This window comes from Erpetoichthys calabaricus, chromosome 3 (genome assembly GCF_900747795.2).
Source record: "Erpetoichthys calabaricus chromosome 3, fErpCal1.3, whole genome shotgun sequence".
Classification (NCBI taxonomy): Eukaryota; Metazoa; Chordata; class Cladistia; order Polypteriformes; family Polypteridae; genus Erpetoichthys; species Erpetoichthys calabaricus.
This window is the reverse complement of record NC_041396.2, coordinates 216,045,323-216,065,541: the sequence shown is the minus strand read 5'-3', so window position 1 is coordinate 216,065,541 and position 20,219 is coordinate 216,045,323. Positions and strand designations below refer to the sequence as shown.

General features: G+C 40.1%; 1 protein-coding gene across 1 annotated transcript in view; it reads right to left on the bottom strand.

The window, feature by feature from the left end:
- The window catches only part of tbc1d32 (TBC1 domain family, member 32), a 229,058-nt gene that overhangs the window by 28,188 nt on the left and 180,651 nt on the right, over positions 1–20,219 (bottom strand). Inside the window, exons 29-31 of the mRNA XM_028797791.2 lie at positions 17,140–17,209; positions 9,185–9,300; positions 6,177–6,331 (exon numbers count right to left, since the gene is read on the bottom strand). Of these exons, the coding sequence (XP_028653624.1) occupies positions 6,177–6,331; positions 9,185–9,300; positions 17,140–17,209 (341 nt within the window). The remainder of the gene's footprint in view (positions 1–6,176; positions 6,332–9,184; positions 9,301–17,139; positions 17,210–20,219) is intronic.

Below are 20,219 nucleotides of genomic sequence, written 5' to 3'. Positions count from 1 at the left end.
TGAAGGCAGCTTCACAAAAAAACAGATCCTTAACAAATTGTTATTGGTATATTTTCCCTCAATTTAAAAAGGTTTTCTTTTCTTCTTAATAAAAATTTAAAAGCAGTACGTCGCCGGTGCGAAGCGCGGGGATTTGAGCGACTGACGTATACAGACATATTCATGAGTGCAGGTACTTCGGAAAGAAAGCACCGTGTAAACCTAAAGTTTAAATTAAGTTCATAGACCTACAAAAGGGGCGGCATGGTGGCGCAGTGGTAGCGCTGCTGCCTCGCAGTTAGGAGACCCGGGTTCGCTTCCCGGGTCCACCCTGCGTGGAGTTTGCATGTTCTCCCCGTGTCTGCGTGGGTTTCCTCCGGGCGCTCTGGTTTCCTCCCACGGTCCAAAGACATGCTGGTTAGGTGGATTGGTGATTCTAAATTGGCCCTAGTGTGTGCTTGGTGTGTGGGTGTGTTTGTGTGTGTCCTGCGGTGGGTTGGCACCCTGCCTTGTGCCCTGTGTTGGCTGGGATTGGCTCCAGCAGACCCCCGTGACCCTGTGTTCGGATTCAGCGGGTTGGAAAATGGATGGATGGATGGACCTACAAAAGGTTGCCATTGATTTCAGGCAAGATTGCTTTTCTCCTGTACAACTATACGTTGCATTCTCAAGAGTGTGCTTGCACGGCTTGGTCATATTACAACCGGAGTGCTGAACTGACAACGTGGTATACAAACAGAACTATAACAATCGTAATAAACGAACAAAAAACAGCGGACAACCCGTGGCTTAAATAAAAAGGCTGCTTCCGTTGGCGAAGCAACGAAAAAGGAAGACCTTATATGGCGTTCGTTTATAAAACAGCGGAGAGGATGTGTGAAGTCAGCTTCACAAAAAACCAGATCCTTAACAAATTGTTATTGGTATATTTTCCCTCAATTTAAAAAGGTTTTCTTTTCTTCTTAATAAAAATTTAAAAGCAGTACTTCGCCGGTGCAAAGCACGGGGATTTGAGCGACTGACGCATACAGACATATTCATGAGTGCAAGTACTTCGGAAAGAAAGCACCGTGTAAACCTAAAGTTTAAATTAAGTTCATAGACCTACAAAAGGTTGTGATTGATTTGAGGCAAGATTGCTTTTCTCCTGTACAACTATACGTTGCATTCTTAACAGTAAGCTTGCACAGCTTGGTCATATTACAACCGGAGTGCTGAACTGACAACGTGGTATACAAACAGAACTATAACAATCGTAAAAAAAGAAAAAAAAAAAAAAGTGAAGAACCCTTGGATTTAATAAAAAGGCTCCTTCCTTGGCGAAGCAAGGAAAAAGGAAGACCTTATATGGCGTTCGTTTATAAAACAGCGGAAAAGCTGTGTTAAGGCTGCTTCACAAAAAAACAGATCCTTAACAAATTGTTATTGGTATATTTTCCCTCAATTTAAAAAGGTTTTCTTCTTAATAAAAATTTAAAAGCAGTACTTCGCGGGGATTTAGATATAGATAGATATAGATACATATATACCTGCTCAGGATTGGTTCCCTGCCTTGTGCCCTGTGTTGGCAGGGATTGGCTCCAGCAGACCCCCGTGACCCTGTGTTCAGATTCAGCGGGTTGGAAAATGGATGGATGGATAGATATAGATATATATATATAGATAGATATAGATATATATATACAGTATATAGATGTATATAGAGATATAGATATATACAGTAATCCCTCCTCCATTGCGGGGATTGCGTTCCAGAGCCACCCGCGAAATAAGAAAATCCGCGAAGTAGAAACCATATGTTTATATGGTTATTTTTATATTGTCATGCTTGGGTCACAGATTTGCGCAGAAACACAGGAGGTTGTAGAGAGACAGGAACGTTATTCAAACACTGCAAACAAACATTTGTCTCTTTTTCAAAAGTTTAAACTGTGCTCCATGACAAGACAGAGATGACAGTTCTGTCTCACAATTAAAAGAATGCAAACATATCTTCCTCTTCAAAGGAGTGCGTGTCAGGAGCACAGAATGTCACATAGATAGAGAAAACAATCTCTAGCAAACAAATCAATAGGGCTGTTTGGCTTAAGTATGCGAAGCACCGCGGCACAAAGCTGTTGATATATGATATATATATTGTATATATATATATATATATATATATATATATATATATATATATATATATATATATATATATATATATATTGTAAGGGACGGCTGGCATCTTAAAGGAAGGACAGGGGGAGAGATCCATCTCCCCTGAACTGCTACTTGGCAGCCCCCTTGGGTTACAACAGCGCCTTGGATTCCCCCAGAGCCTAATGGGAATTTGTATTTGTTGGCTTAGCCCTGTTGGGTTCCATGGATGTTGCCAGGGGGAGCTGTGGAAGCTGCTGAGCTCTACTTTGGGCTTTCACCACACCTGGGAGTGATTCCAGACTTTGTTAATGAGACACCTGGAGCACTCACAAGTGCAGAATAAAGGGAGCCTCTTGCCACCATGTGAGAAGCCAGAGTCGGAAAGAGGTGGACGTAGTTTGCCGGAGGTGGGGTTGGAGGAGAGGCAGAAAGACAGACAGACAGAAGACAAAGTGCTGTATGGTGATTTGCGCTTTTAAACTGTTCTGCTGAGGGGAACAATTTGGGAAGCGTTTCCCTGTTTAAATACACCTGTGTGTTGCTATACTTGTGACTGTGCCTGTTGTATTGGGTGTTGAGGAGCTGGTGTACTCCCTGGTGGTCACTATATATATTATATATATAAAACCTAAATAACGGACAAATCATCAGATCTGGATGAGTACACAATTAATTATTACTGAAAGTACTTAAAAGGGTAGCTCTCTATTTAACCAGCAAGCTTAACAGCAAGGTTATGGTGATGGTGACAACATAATCATAATTTTGCCATGCAGCCCCATAAACATGTACATTAAATTTAGTTCACTGAATTGGATTTATAATATTTACACATAATTGCTGTTTACCAAAGGAGGTTATGTAAAGGTATTAGAAACTTTGTTATCAGCATAAACTGTAAATATCTCCATGTTTACATATTTATATAATATTAACAATATAAATTAAAAACAAAATACTGTAGTGTCTAAAATGGATCCTTGACATGCTCTCAGAAATAATCATGAGGACATATACTTATCAACAAGAATAAATTAGCTGAAGTTTAGAAAGCCACTCATCAGTTTATAAGGATAAACAGTTTTAAAACTGATTTTTATACAATTTTGCCACAACCTATAACAGTTTGACTATATGTTATGATTATACTCAGATCAAACTGTCATATGCAATGCTTAGCGAATAGGACAAGGCTTAGAAGATTTTCCTCTAACTGATTCTGTATTTTTTTGTTTTTTAATTTTAAGACATTTTAGCCATTATTGAATTTAAATATCAATAAAAGCCACACATTATAATTAACCCAAATAGAAGAAATAGTTATAAATTAAGTGCAGCATCTAAAAGTCATATTTAAGCCACATTTCCCTTCTAAACAGGAGAAAATAACAAAGGAGAGTTTAGAAATGGCAGTATAGTTCAGGTTAACATTTAAATGTCTTACAGAATTGCATGCCTGCTAATGTTAAATGAGAATAGAATTAGAGTGGATGGCATATACTAACAAATTTGTGTATTTTTTATCTTAATGTATATTTAACGTTCTCCAGTTTTAACTAGTACAATATATCATTATAGAATTGTTTTATTGAAGGAGTATTATGATTCTTCTCATTGTGCAAAATAAAACTGTTTTTCATGGGGTTCCATCAGGTTTCCATCTCAAAAATAGCTATTAATGGATGAGGATATGGTAACCTTGAGGCAGCTGAATGGTAATTTTGAAACTGGAAGCTATCATCATAAGATATAATCTACAAAACCGAATTTCAAGTTGGTTAATTAGCCAAAAACAAAAGAATACACCTAAGATGTCAAAGCTCCATGGGTTAGGTCATCCTCCACAGGAGTATATTATTGCACCCTTCTTTTTGTAATTTTTATTAATGACATAGATACCAGTATAGTTAGTAAACTTGTGAAATTGGCAAGTGACGGTAATATTGAAGAAATAGCAGCTATCTGAGGAGGAAGTAAAAATAATTCAAAATGACTACACAATCTTCATAACTGAGCAAAAACTTGGAGAAACAAGCTTTATGTAGAAAATAGCACAGTGCTCCAAGTTAGTGAAATATTAATTATGAATACAACATGGAAACACTGTCTTACAGACGGGTCTCCCTAAAAAAGGATTTAGGAGTTTATATTGACACATTGAAAATTCTTGAATATAAATCAAGGAATGTTATCTATAGACTATACAATGTACATGTGAGACCATCTGGAGTATTGCATTCAGTTCTGATCTCCGTGCTACAAGTTAGACAAAGCAGAAGTTAAAGATGTACAGAGTGGAACAAACAGGTACATTCTAGGTCTGAAGGGCATGTCCTACTCTGACAGGCTCTGTGAGTTAAACCAAGCAAATAACGTGTGGGAACCTAATTCAGGTCTTTAAAATTCTCAAAAACATTGATAAAGTGCATCCAGAAGGATTCCTTCTACTAAATAGTGACTCAAGTGCTCAAAGACAACAGTGGAAATTAACGGGAAGTGCATTTAACACTGAAGGCAGGAAGTACTTCTGTACACTAAGAATTTTGGGAATCTGAAACAAACTATGGAGTCATGTAGTTGAAGCAGAAACTTTGACAACTTTTAAACAGTATCTGGATGAGAAATAATGCCAACTTAGCTATTAGCTAGCCATACAAACTTAATAGAGTAATGGTCTCCTCTGACTTGTCAGACTGCTTATCTTTTTCTAGTCCAGTAAGGCTTAAGTGGAGGATACAGGCAAAACATGGTGACAATGGAGGTGACTGGTTGAAAACTTCTCTAATAAGAAGTAGATCTTATGTCTATGTCAGTAAAATGCAATGTACAGTTTTAAGATTAGCTAGAAAATGCCACACTCATATCGAGGAAGAATGTATTCTGTTCATAGCTGACGTCTATTCATTGTCTGCAAATCTAATTGTATGATCTTGTTCCTACAGCACTATCACATACCACGTGATACACTGTTATGGGAACATTAATTCAGTTTTGAGTTCCTTTATCAGTACTTATACTACATAGTAATGCCTCCACACTTTCATATATTAAACATTTTGTTCTAAAAGTGCCTTGAACATGGGAAAGGCATTATATAAATAAAATGATTATTATTATTAAGGAAGACAAAATTAAATTAGCTGACCTACCTTCAGAAAATAAAATTCTCAAGATGTTGGTGAACACAGTAGAACATATAAAGAAAAAGAAGTGCAGAATTTGCTGTTCAGTGCAAGCTATGCTTATGTGTATTCAGTGCTATATTGGTCCTTCCAAAGTATCAACATTTGATACCCAAGAACAAAAGTGAAAATGAAGCAAAGTCGAGCGTCCTTTTTCTTTTCAGTTGTGAAGTAACTATATGTTTCATCTTTACTTCTTTCAATTTAAAAATAAACTTTTTTAAAACAGTTCTTTTAAAGAAAGATTTGTTTAGATACACTGGGATCAGTGCTTGAAGTGGCTCGGTACTCACTGACACACAATACCAGCACTTTCCCATTCTGCTCTTATGATTTCTGGCACTTATTGCATGCATACCAGCACTCTGCCCCACAACCAACCAGCATTAAGAAAAACAATCTATAATTTCATCAAACTCTTCCAGTTCCAAGCGGGATCCCCCCATCTTCCCCTATAGTCCCATTATATATCACAGCGCTATTTGAACTTGAAGAGGGGCTAAACTGTCCATCCAGAATAATTTCTACATATCATCATGCTTTATAACTTTCTGACTCAGCATGCCTTTGGACATCCAAGGGGGGCAATCCAACTCCTAACACAAACCCCGGAATAGTTTCAATAATCATCAGCCAAAACAATATGAAGTACCACCATTTCTTTTTTCCACTACCATCCCTGACAGGCAACCCTTGCACTTGTTTATTCTAATGTGTATATTTTAAACAATGAACTTGTCTCTCACTTACAGCATGTACCTACACCAAATAGCTTAAAATTAGGTTTGGAAATTATGGGAAATATGCATCTTTTTATTTTCACAGCATAGAAGAAACAAATAATTTTGTTTAATGCAGGTTATTACCACTTACAGAAGCATGTAGTCTTGGCAGCCAAAGAAATGCAGAAACAAGAAGTTCAGATAGTCGCAGCAGAAATTTCAGTGCTCTTACTTTGTCTCCAGCCATTATAAGAAAAACTGAAGACACAAACCAGTCATGGCCAGGGTAACTTTCCTGCAGATAACCTGTATAACACTGTCAAGGAATATCAGCTCTAAAATTTCACATCTTGTCATCTTAATCTTTTTTTTATTATTCTCTTAAGACATCAATGGATAGGATGAGGACTGCAGTAAACTATTTTTTATCTATATTGGCATCTAAAGGTCAGCAACATCATTTATGTGATTTTCAACACTTCACAGAAGCCATTTGTTCTAATATACTATTTTAGAAAAGCTGTTAAAGATCACCACTATTCATTAAAAAATATTTGAACTCCAACTACCATTTTTTAAGTGTAGCGATATTGAAATCACTCAGGAAATAATAATGGTTTGTAAATATTACTTGTTCAGTATTATACATAGAAAGGTCAACATACATTGGTTTGTACACTATATACAGCAAACGTGTCCCACAGAAGGCCTCCAGGGTTGTGAAAGAGATAGCTACACCATTAGCAGAGATTTGTCCTTCTGACACTAGTGTGAATGTGCATGGCTTGTATATGCCCTGGCTGTGTGGAACAGCAAAATGCAACAGTACCAGTATAAAGAAGAAATGGTTGTGGCCTGGATGAAAGTATAAAAGGTTCAACGTGGATCTTAAAGAGACTGATTGTCCCTTTAACAATGAGAGGCAAGGAACGGACAGAAATGGTTTAAAGGGCCTCTTTGGCCAAAGATGGAAGCACATAGCCACTAGCTGGCACCATGCGCTTCTCATTCCAAGTGAATCCAAGGAAACCTGGCAAATAACTTGTACTCTGCCATTCAGAGACTACAATGCATATGGTCCCAAATACATACAGTATATATCAGAATCACTTTTTATTTGCCAGTACTTGATGTACAGAAATAAAATAAGTTAAATAACATGATTTACCATATAAACAGTTTCAAAATAGTGCAATTATAACAGAGATGTGCAAATGATGATGTGAATGTATAGTACTGTATATATACATGTATATATATATATGTATATATAGTGTGCATATACACACCTTCATAAAATATATGAGAACATTACTAAGCGAGGAAGACAGGTGAATTTACTGGTATTCAAGAGTTATGGCAACTGTTGAGGTGACTATTAGTTTTAGTTTTAATTGACCTAAAGCATTTACCAGAGGGGAGTTTTTGGAACAAGTGATGACCTGGGTGAGATGCCCATGGTAATCCTTTTGACATGATTAGTGAAACTACAGGCATACAGGTCTGCAACAGAAGGAAGAGCGCGGACAAGTATTTTCTCAGCATATATCACGACATACTATCATTTATTTTTGAAGTGAACTGTTGCTGAACCAAACAAGATAACAGTGGATACATGAAATGGTGCTGTTTCTTCAAGAGAATGATTAGCTCTGAGGCTGGCCAGGAGAGCCAACCCTTTAAGGAAACAAAAGGCTTGGGTGTCACAGTTGTAATTTTATAATTCTTGTTTATTTTAGTTTCACTATGGCAATGCTAATGTAAATTTGAAAATTTGACTACAGTGATCTGGAAAGAGCACACAAGACTTTCTTGCTAATACATAGCAGGGCTGGAAGGAGTGTGACCATTAGCTCTTTAAGACAGGAAGCTGAAAAATTACCTTGGAAACCCACACCTTCAAGGGATTTTAAAGGCTCGGGGTCAAAGAGAAACCATGAGGCAGTTTATGCTTGGAGTATCTACAGGCAAAATAAGCTAGCACATAACCTCAGAAGTGTTTCTGGGTCCTAAGTAAAAATGAACTATTAGGTGTTTAAAACTGCCTTAGGGCAGACCACAATTTGTGACCAGAGTTGAGAAAGGAGGTTGGGGTGAAAGTCTAACTGGAGGGAAGGAACAGGTCAGCATAATGTGAGATATCAGGATTTAAGTAATTTTTTTCTTCTTTATTTTTATTTACTCTTTTTTTATCATATTGTCAGTTATGCCATCATCTGCACCATTCATCTCTTTCAGAATGCTCGCAAATTAAATAACATACATGTTTTTCCATATCCTTTAGTTGTTTCACCAAAATCATTTTCTCTGAACATAAAAGACAGGAGGAGAGGAAGGAACTGCTTTGGTGGTACTTTGAGAGTGACAAGCTACACATTTTCTCGAATAAGGAGCTCACTGGCATTGTTCTAGTTGCAGAGGGTTAACACAAACATAAAGTATCCATATTGATACAATAAGTATGCTTTTAATCATGTGTATTTATACTCGAATTAATACAATTATTGCTGTATATTCAGTTCTTTGGGAATTGCTTGATTCATAAGTAAGTATAATTTCATAATTTAGGTTCTAGGAAATGGGTTCCTGTCTCATGCCACACCTTATACTGTCAGGACAGAGTCTGGCACCCTGCAGCCCTGTACTGGAATAAGCAGGTGAGGAGAGGGATGTATGGAAAGAAAGAAATTCACTGTTTTGGATGTTTAGGTTTCATCAGCTGAGTCAGATATGTATATTGCATAATTTAATAATAATAATTATATACAGCAAGTATACACATACACAGTATGTGCATACATATATGCACATATAGTTTTAAATAAACTAATTTATTTAAATTATAGACAGATGGTATGTTGGTTATACAAATCTACCATCCTATTTTCACTATAACTGTCATTTTTATTAATTATCTTTTGCACTGTATAAAAGTGTGGAAATGTATTTTAGTATGTGAATAACAATGACTATATGAATCTAATTTAAACAACACTTTGCATTATGAACGTAATAAAACACTCACAAAATGTGCAAGCAAGAGGATGGTCCTCTATGTAATAAACTTCAGAATATTTTATGGTAAGGCATTCATTTTCCTCATCTGTTTTCCTAATTCAGTTAGGAAGAAATACCATATTTCAAACTTTAAAAGGATACAAAGTGGTGAACACAGTTTAACTTTCTGTTGCAATAAAAATTTCTGACTATGTTTCATCAGCAGACATAGATCTTGTTCTGAGTCCTCTTTTATCAGATTTAAAGTCTTTCCATATCTGAAAAAATAAAATATATACATAATTTAAAAACTTAATAAAAAATTTAAAACATTGACAAATATTGTACATATAGTGTGATTTAAAGGTGTTTTCTACATGACATACATTGAAATAAAAAAAAACATGATATATTATGATTGGACAGAGCCATAAGGAACAAAAAAACGAGTGGAAGAAAAAATAAAGCAACAAGGTAAAGGATGTGCTTCGTATAAACTTTATTCTTTTTGGTGAACAAAGTTTGTAGTTTTTTCATATGTTTGTACATTATAGCAAAAGAATACTAGGCACATTATTTATATTACATGTGAGCTGCACAACACTTTTGCTAGGAAGGCTAAGCACATTTGTGCTAGAAAGTAATAGAGAACTAAGTAACAGAAAAAACAAACTGACAGACTCCCATCAAATAAAAGTAAAGACAGTCAGATATAATGCACACTTCCCAATGGCACCAATACCAGAGTTACAGATATCCAACAGTGTTCAGTAACTTCTGAATCTAGTGTGGAAAATGCTCGGACCCGACACACACAAGCAGACATACCTAAACAAACCGGTTAACGACATCCATGATGAGCTGCGGGAAACGCTACGCGACCTCGGCTTGCTGCGCGAACCAGGCCTCGAAGCCTCGGCGTTGCCTGATGCCGGCGGCCGGAGAAGGAAGCGGTGCGCGAGGAAGCGGAAGCGCGGAAAGCGGGCGGGAGTCTGTGCTAGGCTAAAAACAAACCCTAGCCGGCCGGCTCTCCCGTCCATCCTCCTATCCAACGTCTGCTCCCTGGACAATAAACTGGACTACATCCGACTCCAGCAGGCTACACAGCGTGAGGTTAGAGACTGCTGTGTCTTTGTTTTCACGGAGACATGGCTCAGCGACAGAGTACCGGACGCCGCTATTCAGCTAGATGGGCTAGCCTCGTTTCGCGCCGACAGAAATGCAGCTCTGTGCGGTAAGACTCGCGGTGGCGGCTTGTGTGTTTACATCAACGCGAAATGGTGCAAGAACTCTGTGCTAGTTTCTAGTTATTGCTCATCGCTGGTGGAGTTTGTGACTGTTAGATGCAGACCTTTTTATTTACCACGGGAATTCACCACCATTTTCATTATCGGAGTGTACATTCCACCTGGCGCTAATGCTAAGGAAGCGCTATGGGAACTGTATACAAAGATCAGTGAACTGCAAAATACACACCCGGATGGACTGTTTATTGTTGCTGGAGATTTCAACCATGCAAATCTCAAGTCAGTGCTTCCTAGATTCCATCAATATGTGGACTTTGCAACGAGAGGGGAAAACACGCTGGATCTTGTTTACACAAACATCCCCGGCGCATATCGGGCTGAGCCCCGCCCCCACCTCGGCTACTCAGACCACATCTCTGTTATGCTAATTCCGGCATACAGACCACTTGTCAGGCGTTCAAAACCGGTTCTGAAGCAGGTGAAAGCCTGGCCAGCAGGAGCCATCTCTGCTCTTCAGGACTGTTTCGAGAGCACTGACTGGAACATGTTTAGGGAGGCTGCAACTTACGGCGACTTCACTGACTTGGAGGAGTACACTTCATCAGTGACCAGCTACATCAGTAAGTGCACCGATGACGTCACTGTCTCCAAGAACATCATCTCACGACCCAACCAGAAACCGTGGATTACTGCGGAAGTGCGTGCACTTCTGAGGACCCGAGACTCTGCCTTCAAAGCGGGAGACAAAGTGGCCCTTAGAAGAGCAAGGGCCAAACTCTCTCAGGCCATCAGAGAGGCGAAGCGCGCACACGCCCAGAGAATCCACAATCACTTCATAGACAGCGGCGACACACGGCGCATGTGGCAGGGTTTACAAGCCATCACACACTACAGGACGACATCACCTGCCTGTGACGGTGACGGCTCCCTCCCAGATGCGCTGAACAACTTCTACGCTCGGTTCGACAGGCAGAACGATGTGGCGGCGAGGAAGACCACCCCTCCTCTGAACGACCAGGTGCTGTGTCTCACTACAGCGGATGTGAGGAAAACTCTACGCAGAGTCAACCCACGTAAAGCTGCTGGACCAGACAACATCCCAGGCAGAGTGCTCAGAGAATGTGCAGAACAGCTGGCAGATGTTCTTACCGACATCTTCAACATCTCTCTGAGCAGCGCCGTCGTTCCCACGTGCTTCAAGGCCACCACCATCGTACCCGTGCCCAAGAAGTCTTCTGTGTCCTGTCTCAATGACTACCGTCCTGTTGCACTTACACCCACCATCATGAAGTGCTTCGAGCGGCTCGTCATGAGACACATCAAGACCCTGCTGCCCCCCTCACTGGACCCACTGCAATTTGCGTACCGTCCTAACCGCTCAACGGACGACGCCATCTCCACTGCACTCCATCTTGCCCTCACACACTTGGACAAGAAGGACACATACGTTCGAATGCTGTACATAGATTTCAGCTCAGCATTCAACACGATCATCCCCCAACAACTGATCGGGAAGCTGAGCCTGTTGGGCCTGAACACCTCCCTCTGCAACTGGATCCTGGACTTTCTGACCGGAAGGCCTCAGTCAGTACGGATCGGGAACTGCACCTCCAGCACCACCACACTGAGCACAGGTGCCCCACAAGGCTGTGTGCTCAGTCCCCTGCTGTTCACACTGCTGACTCACGACTGTGTAGCAACACACAGTTCAAATCACATCATTAAGTTCGCTGATGACACGACCGTGGTGGGTCTCATTAGCAAGAACGACGAGTCAGCGTACAGAGAGGAAGTGCAGGGGCTAACGGACTGGTGTAAAGACAACAACCTCTCTCTGAATGTTGACAAGACAAAGGAGATGATTGTTGACTTTAGGAGGACACGAGGCGACCATTCTCCGCTGAGCATCAACGGCTCCTCTGTGGAGATCGTCGACAGCACCAAATTCCTGGGTGTCCACCTGGAGAAGGACCTCAGCTGGTCCCTCAACACCAGCTCCCTACACAAGAAAGCCCAACAGCGTCTCTTCTTTCTGAGAAGACTGAGAAAGGCCCAGCTCCCACCACCGATCCTGACCACCTTCTATAGAGGAACTATCGAGAGCATCCTGAGCGGCTGCATCACTGTCTGGTTTGGGAATTGTGCCATATCGGACCGTAAGACCCTACAGCGGATAGTGAGGACAGCAGAGAAGATCATCGGGGTCTCTCTCCCCTCTATTGAAGACATCTACACCACACGCTGCATCCGCAAAGCCACCAGCATTGTGGCTGATCGGACACATCCCTCTCACACACACTTTACCCTCCTGCCATCTGGAAAAAGGTACCGAAGCATTCGGGCACACACATCCAGACTGTGCAACAGCTTTTTTCCACAAGCCATCCGTCTCCTCAACAAAAAGGGACTGGACTGATAAACACACACACACGCATGCACACACACACACACACAAACATTATCACTTAGCTTAACTCAACTACCTCAAAACATTGAGATTGGACTGACTAATCAACACAAGCGCAAACACACTGACCTACACTACCAAACTATCGTATACACCAACCTGTCAATGCTTTTTTTGCACAATATCCATTACTGGACAACTTTTTGCACTAACTTCTTTACTTCCTAATTTTTGCTGCTACACTAAGGAATGTTTACTGTTTCTCCACTACCTCAACTCATCACAACAACACCTTATTATTATGTTACGTTTGTGTTTTTGTCACACTGTCACTTTGTTGCTTTTGTTTGCACATTTCTTAGTTAGCTAGTTTAGTTTTTCTGTTAATTTATGTTGTAATTTATGTTGCATGTAGCACCTTGGTCCTGGAGGAACGTTGTTTCGTTTCACTGTGTACTAACTGTATATGGTTGAAGTGACAATAAAGCCTACTTGAACTTGAACTTGAACTTGAATGTCATAAAACACACACGTTTTATTTGTACAACTCACAGTAACACCAATGATATGTGTACCAACCACCAACTCAGTCCTTTAGACTTTTCTTCTTCTCTATTGCCTCTAACTCCTCCCAGGCAAGCTCTCGTCCACTTCCACCTGACTCCGGCTACCCTGCTGGAGCGAGGCGGCCTCTTTTATACTTCCCCCCGGAAGTGCTCCAGGTGCTTCCTGATCTTCTCCCAACAGCACTTCCTGGTGTGGCAGAAGCGCTGCTCTTGCACCCGGAAGCACTCCGGGCATACCTGGATTCTTCTTCTGGCAGCACTTCCTGGTGTGGTGGAAGTGCTGCGTTCCAGGGCTCCATAACTATACGGGCACTACCTGGCAGTCCCCATGCAGATCAGGGCAGCTGCCCTCTTGTGACCCAGGGAAGGTATTGCTCCTCTCCCAGTCCCTCCAGGACCTCCAGCCATCCGCCACACTAGATGGTGATCCAGATCGACTCAGTCTTTAACACTGCTCAATTAATGGTAAGACTAAACGTATTTTATCCTTGTTGGCTGTTGTTAGCAATTTTTTGCTCTCAGTTTCTTGTATTACATTTGTCTTTTTTGTTAACAAATGTTTTGTGTGTGTTTTTTATTTCTGTCTTGCACCTGATTGCTGCCAGGTTATGTTCTGGTGGATTAGACAGATTTGATCATGAATAAGTAAATGGATTAAAAACCATAGATAGATAGATAGATAGATAGATAGATAGATAGATAGATAGATAGATAGATAGATAGATAGATAGATAGATAGATAGATAGATAGATAGATAGATAGATAGATAGATAGATAGACAGACAGACAGACAGACAGACAGACAGACAGACAGACAGACAGACAGACAGAGAGAGAGAGAGAGACTTTATTAATCCCCAAGGGAAAATTAACATACTCCAGAAGCAGCATACTGATAAAAACAATATTAATTAAACAGCAATAAAAACGCAGTGCAAGTTAAAAAAAAAAAATGCAACTTGGAGAGTGCAAGGCAGGTATAACAGACAATAATCTTCTATAGTGTTAACGTTTACCCCCCCCAGGTGGAATTGAAGAGTCGCATAGTGTGAGGGAGGAACGATCTCCTCAGTCTGTCAGTGGAGCAGGACAGTGACAGCAGTCTGTCACTGAAGCTGCTCCTCTGTCTGGAGATGATACTGTTCAGTGGATGCAGTGGATTCTCCATGATTGACAGGAGCCTGCTCAGCACCTGTCGCTCCGCCACAGATTTCAAACTGTCCAGCTCCATGCCTACCATAGATACTGCCTTCCTCACCAGTTTGTCCAGGCGTGAGGCATCCCTCTTCTTTATGCTGCCTCTCCAGCACACCACCGCGTAAAAGAGGGCGCTTGCCACAACCGTCTGATAGAACATCTGCAGCATCTTATTGCAGATGTTGAAAGACACCAGCCTTCTAAGGAAGTATAGTCGGCTCTGTCCTCTCTTGCACAGAGAATCAGTATTGGCAATCCAGTCCAATATATCATCCAGCTGTACTCCCAGGTATTTATAGGTCTGTACCCTCTGCACACAATCACCTCTGATAATCACAGGGTCCATGAGGGGTCTGGGCCTCTTAAAATCCACCACCAGCTCCTTGGTTTTGCTGGTGTTCAGGTGTAGGTGGTGGTTTGAGTTGCATCATTTAACAAAGTCCTTGATTAGGTTCCTATATTCCTCCTCCTGCCCACTCCTGATGCAGCCCACGAGAGCAGTGTCGTCAGTGAACTTTTGCATGTGGCATGACTCTGAGTTGTATTGTAAGTCCGATGTATATAGGCTGAACAGGACCGGAGAAAGCACAATCCCCTGCGGCACTCCTGTGCTGCTGACCACAATGTCAGACCTGCAGTTCCCGAGACGCACATACTGAGGTCTGTCTGTATGATAGTCCACAATCCATGCCACCACGTATGAATCTACTCCCATCTCTGTCAGCTTGTCACTAAGGAGCCAAGGTTTTTTACATGCAAATATAAAGTTATGATTTGTAGCAATTTTAAATAAGTTTCAATGATTTTTTTTATAATCTACTTGTGTGTAAATACAGCATTTAAATATGTGTGTGGTTAAGTTACTCAGGCTATTTTTTAACTGCCTGTCATGAATGAATGAATGAATTGTTTGTACCTAAATAGTTTAAAAAACACTTTTCCTAAATTCATTTTCAAGTGTGTGTTGTAATGCATAAAAAATTCACATTAGAACATACAATTATATTAAAATAGCAAGTAGAGCTCACAGGGTAATATATCTGAAAATATTTACCTATTGCCAACTTGGTCCAGAGTGAGAACATTTCTGTTGAATGCTCCTAGTTTTTCTCTAAATGGCTATGCACTATATGGCTATGGCTTTGCAGCCTAATGAGCATGATGGTCCCCTACTGCCTAGACAGACCATATTTTTGAGCATGGACACAAAGGTAAAATGTGTTGTAATTTGTAAAGCCATAATTGTCAGCAAGTGTGTAACTAATAATATGGCTGTCCAATTTGTGGAATTCAATAAAAGAGAAAGAGTCGGGATGAATTTTGAAAACGACTTTCTTTAAAAAAATCAACAAACAGGATGAGAACTACTGTATGACAAACTGAAAAAACACAAACATACCAAAGAATGTATGGTCAACAAACCTTAACTTTGTCTCAGCAGAACGCTGCTGGCTGATCTCTCCCTCAATCTCTCAAACTTGATGAGAGAAAAAGTTCTCTGATACAGCTACAGTATTTATTAAATCATTAATGTCTAGCAGATTGTGAGAATTAACTATCTTCATAAGGTGCTGTAAAGTATTTGATCCAAAGTTTTAAATGCCTAATTCTGCCAAAGTAAACAGCCTTCTCCTTGAACAGATAGACACTCATACAAAGCATGTGACATACATTTTAGAGAACATTCATAACATAATTCTCTGTAAATATTACTGGAGCATAAACAGCCTTACTTTTATAGGTGTATCTCTATATTTATACAGTCCTTTGTTATGTATTCACTGTGTATTTCTTAATCTTCATTTAATAGCAATTTTTAAGCTAAAACTAATGCTAAACTGAAACAAGTTTCTTAAAAGCAAAAAATATTTGAGGCAGGTCATCGAAAATAAAAACAAAACAGAAATGGCCAAACGTTCATAAAACTAAACTGAAACTAATCTAAATCTAAAAATGAAATTACAGATAAAAATATAAAACTAACTTAATATCTAGACCTAAAATAAACATGCTTCATTCATACATACGCAAGACATATCCACTCACTTCATTATTTCTGAATCTCTCTTGATCAAGTTCTTTTCTCTCCTTCTCAGTGAGCATTCAGTTGAGAAATAAGGCAACCTTATACACATTCCTGGAGATAATTCCTGCCAATGGGTTTTCTTTGGCTATACAGACAACTGACTAGAGGTCTTTCCCTTTGTAGCTTCTGATGTCCCTGGTTCCCTTGAGCCCTGAGTAGATCACAAACCTCTAAGGTGATAGCAGGGCTGCATGCCTTAAAGGGACAAAACAATCCCACTCCTCAAGTCAGAGCACCTGGACTGTAATGTAACGCAATATGAGGTAATGTCTGTAACTCTGGCAGCACACTTAATATCTCAATATGAGATAATTCATTTTCCGCTAGGAAACAGATGGTTTTCTAACTATTATTGCACTCTTTGGTCTGCTTTTCATGAGTTGAAGATCAGGCACCTCTGGATCTCTGACACTTGCTAGGACATATATCATCAAGCATTCAAAGATCTTCAAGGACAACATGCTTCCCTATTATACTCCTAAACAAACATATAAGTTTGTTATTTTTCATACAAACCATAGTTATTTAATTACATAAGCAATGCAAAATAAAACTGTAAAATTGAAATAATATAACAAAATATACATTTGTCAAATATTCAAATAACACTCACCTAATTGACATTTTGATCCCAAGAAGTTCCACAGCAGATAAGGTTTGATTCTTCACACTTGAATCAGAGCCTGCATTAATGAAAAAGTGCATAAATATTTGAATTACTTTTGTTTCTTATATGGTAGCTTTAATTTTATTAACTTTTTCTTTTTTGTTTTTCGATTAAATGGCTGTTACATCACCTTGAGGTACTGTTTATGGTTATTTTGACATTGTGTTCAGAACTTCCAGTGAACCCTTGATTGGGACACCTTACAAGTGGGTTTATCATTATTTGGTTATGTTTCTGCATCTGCCTGTTGTGTTTTCAGAAAGATTTCAGGTGCAGCCATTTTGTGTATTTTCAAACTTCACCTTGGCCAATGTGGAGAAGAACTGCAATCTAATCCTAGGTTGGCTCATGCCCTCCATGCAGTGTTACCATGATAATCTAAAATCTCTCTATTATTAAAAAAAATCTTGGGAGAGAGACTAGGGAGACAAGACATGATCTTCTCGGAAGACAATTTGGTGTCCCCGAGAGACAGTTTAATAACGTCACGGACATCTAACCTAGTAGTTGTTGGAATGCTTCTGGCAGAAACGCGTCATGTGCTCCCAACTCTTTAAACAATGACAAGCGACAAGCAGAACACACAGCTCACCAGCAGCAGCAAGCCAGCAGATGATGTGACTGCTTCTCCTTAGCGTGCGTTCAGCCCCAGACCCCCCCCCCCAAAAACATGAGTGGCAGAGACGTGAAGTGGCAAAAGGACAGCTGCTGTAAAGGCTTTTAAATGATCAACAAGCAGCAGAAAGACAACAGCTGATCCGACGGCATCTCCTTAGTGTGCGTTCAGCCGACCCCCCTTCACAACACGAGCAGTGTTATACGTCCTGCAAGAAAGAGATTTAACCACGCCCGGGGCCGGAAATAAAGGATAAATATTGTTTTTACAGAAGTTTAAAAATAAAAGTGAAAATAATGCATATATAACAATTCCCGTGAAAATAACAGTCTCTTTAAATTGTATATCCAGAAAACCAAACCCGGGGGTGGGCGAGCGAAGCGAGCAGGGGGGTGGAGCCCCCTAGTACTTTAAAAACACAACATTTCATCATTCATCGAGTGATCGAAAATAATCTGTAGATATTTTTAATTTAGTCAAGGAGAAAACACACTTTTCAAATCCAAGTTAATTCATCCTAAATACATCTATTAGATTCCATTAGCATTTATCCACCTCCACTTAATACTTTGTAAAAAATATCTCAGTCAGAAATGAAAACTAAAGTAATAAAAGTTAAAATTATCCAGCTTTGAACACCTAAACATTTTTTTCACAGTTTACACACAGTCTACTTTGGGTGATTATTAATGTCTAAGAAATTTGCCTACCTTTTGTATGGTTAATTGTCTTCATTAGCCTTAAGTTGGAATTTACTGTATTTAGGTTTCCCGGTCTTCCTCATACAATTTAATTTGGAAATATACTAAATAACTATGGTACTTCCCATTGGGCCATATTTTTAACCTGAACTTACATGAGAAAATGTAGCCAAACAGAGTTGGGACTCCATTTAGCCTGCCTTACATTCTGCCCATTCCTCTAAGATGGCTCAACTTCCCTTTGATATGGCAAGCTAGAGCTTCCAACATGTCTTCTATCGTTATCCTGCTAGATCTCTCCTCTTCGTTTGATGCAGTCAACCACCAGATTCACTTTGCCACCCACTCTAACCTTAGGATCACTGAGACTACCTTCAGGTGGTTTTAGTTCTACATTTTTAGGGATACTGTGTGTCCTGGAGTGGAGAGATGTCATGAGTGTAGCAGGCAAGCACAGGAGTGGCCCAAGGATCATTCCTCTATATACATATCTTAGTAGGCTCTATCATTGTGTCCCATGGTTTTTATTGGTTCTCTACCAATAATATGCAGCTGTACCTGTCTTTCCCTCCAGAAAGCCACACTGAGATCTATCAGCTACAATCTCTGCAAGTTTTAACAATATTGTAACCTGGGTGAAACAACACTCTCTCTAGCTCAACATGGCAAAGTCAGAAAAATGAAAAGCAAATCCAGGACTTGGCTATATGTAAGAACAGCAACAAGGCTTCACTGAAGATAGAGTTGGATGGAGAGCTATGGTCATCAAGAACATATTTCATCCATCCATCCATTATCCAACCCGCTATATCCTAACTACAGGTTCACGGGGGTCTGCTGGAGCCAAACCCAGCCAACACAGGGCGCAAGGCAGGAAACAAACCCCAGGCGGGGTGCCAGCCCACCGCAGGGCGCACACACACATATACGCACACACACTAGGGACAATTCAGAATTGCCAATGCACCTAACCTGAATGTTTTTGGACTGTGGGAGGAAACCAGAGTACCCAGAGGAAACCCACGCAGAGACAGGGAAAACATGCAAACTCCACACAGGGAGGCCTCGGGAAGCGAACCCGGGTTTCCTAACTGCGAGCCAGCAGCTCTACTACTGCGCCTCAGTGTCATTCATGCTTTTGGTAAAATTGGAATCGTTCATGAGTTTACAAATCTGAGGACCATCAAAGATTCCAGCTTTTAGTTTTTCCATGCTCAGTTCAGGGAATGATCTACAAATGCACTTGAAGCAATTACCCGTTTTATCCAAAGCCCTAACAAATTGCTTCATCAATCCTAGCTTAATATGAAGCAGTGGGAGAATGATTTTGTTCTTGTCCACCAGCGCCTTGTTGATGATATTCGCAGCGCCAACAGTCATTTCTTCCCTTGTAGGCCATGACACTTTTGTCCAATGATCTTGCTTTGCCCTGCTATCCCAGAGGCACATGAAGCATGGGTATTTTGTGTATCCAGATTGCTGTCCAAGCAAGAAGTTCACCATCTTCAGATCAACATAAATCGACCACTGATGTTAATGATAACGGATTTTCTGTAATACGATTTTTACATTTTCATATTCTTCTTTAAGTTTTGTTGAGTGAGCAATTGGAAGAGACACATAACGGTTACCATTGTGCAAGAGAACACATTTCAAGCTTCTAATGGAGCCGTCTATAAAAAGCCGCCAGTCTTCTGGTCGATATTCTG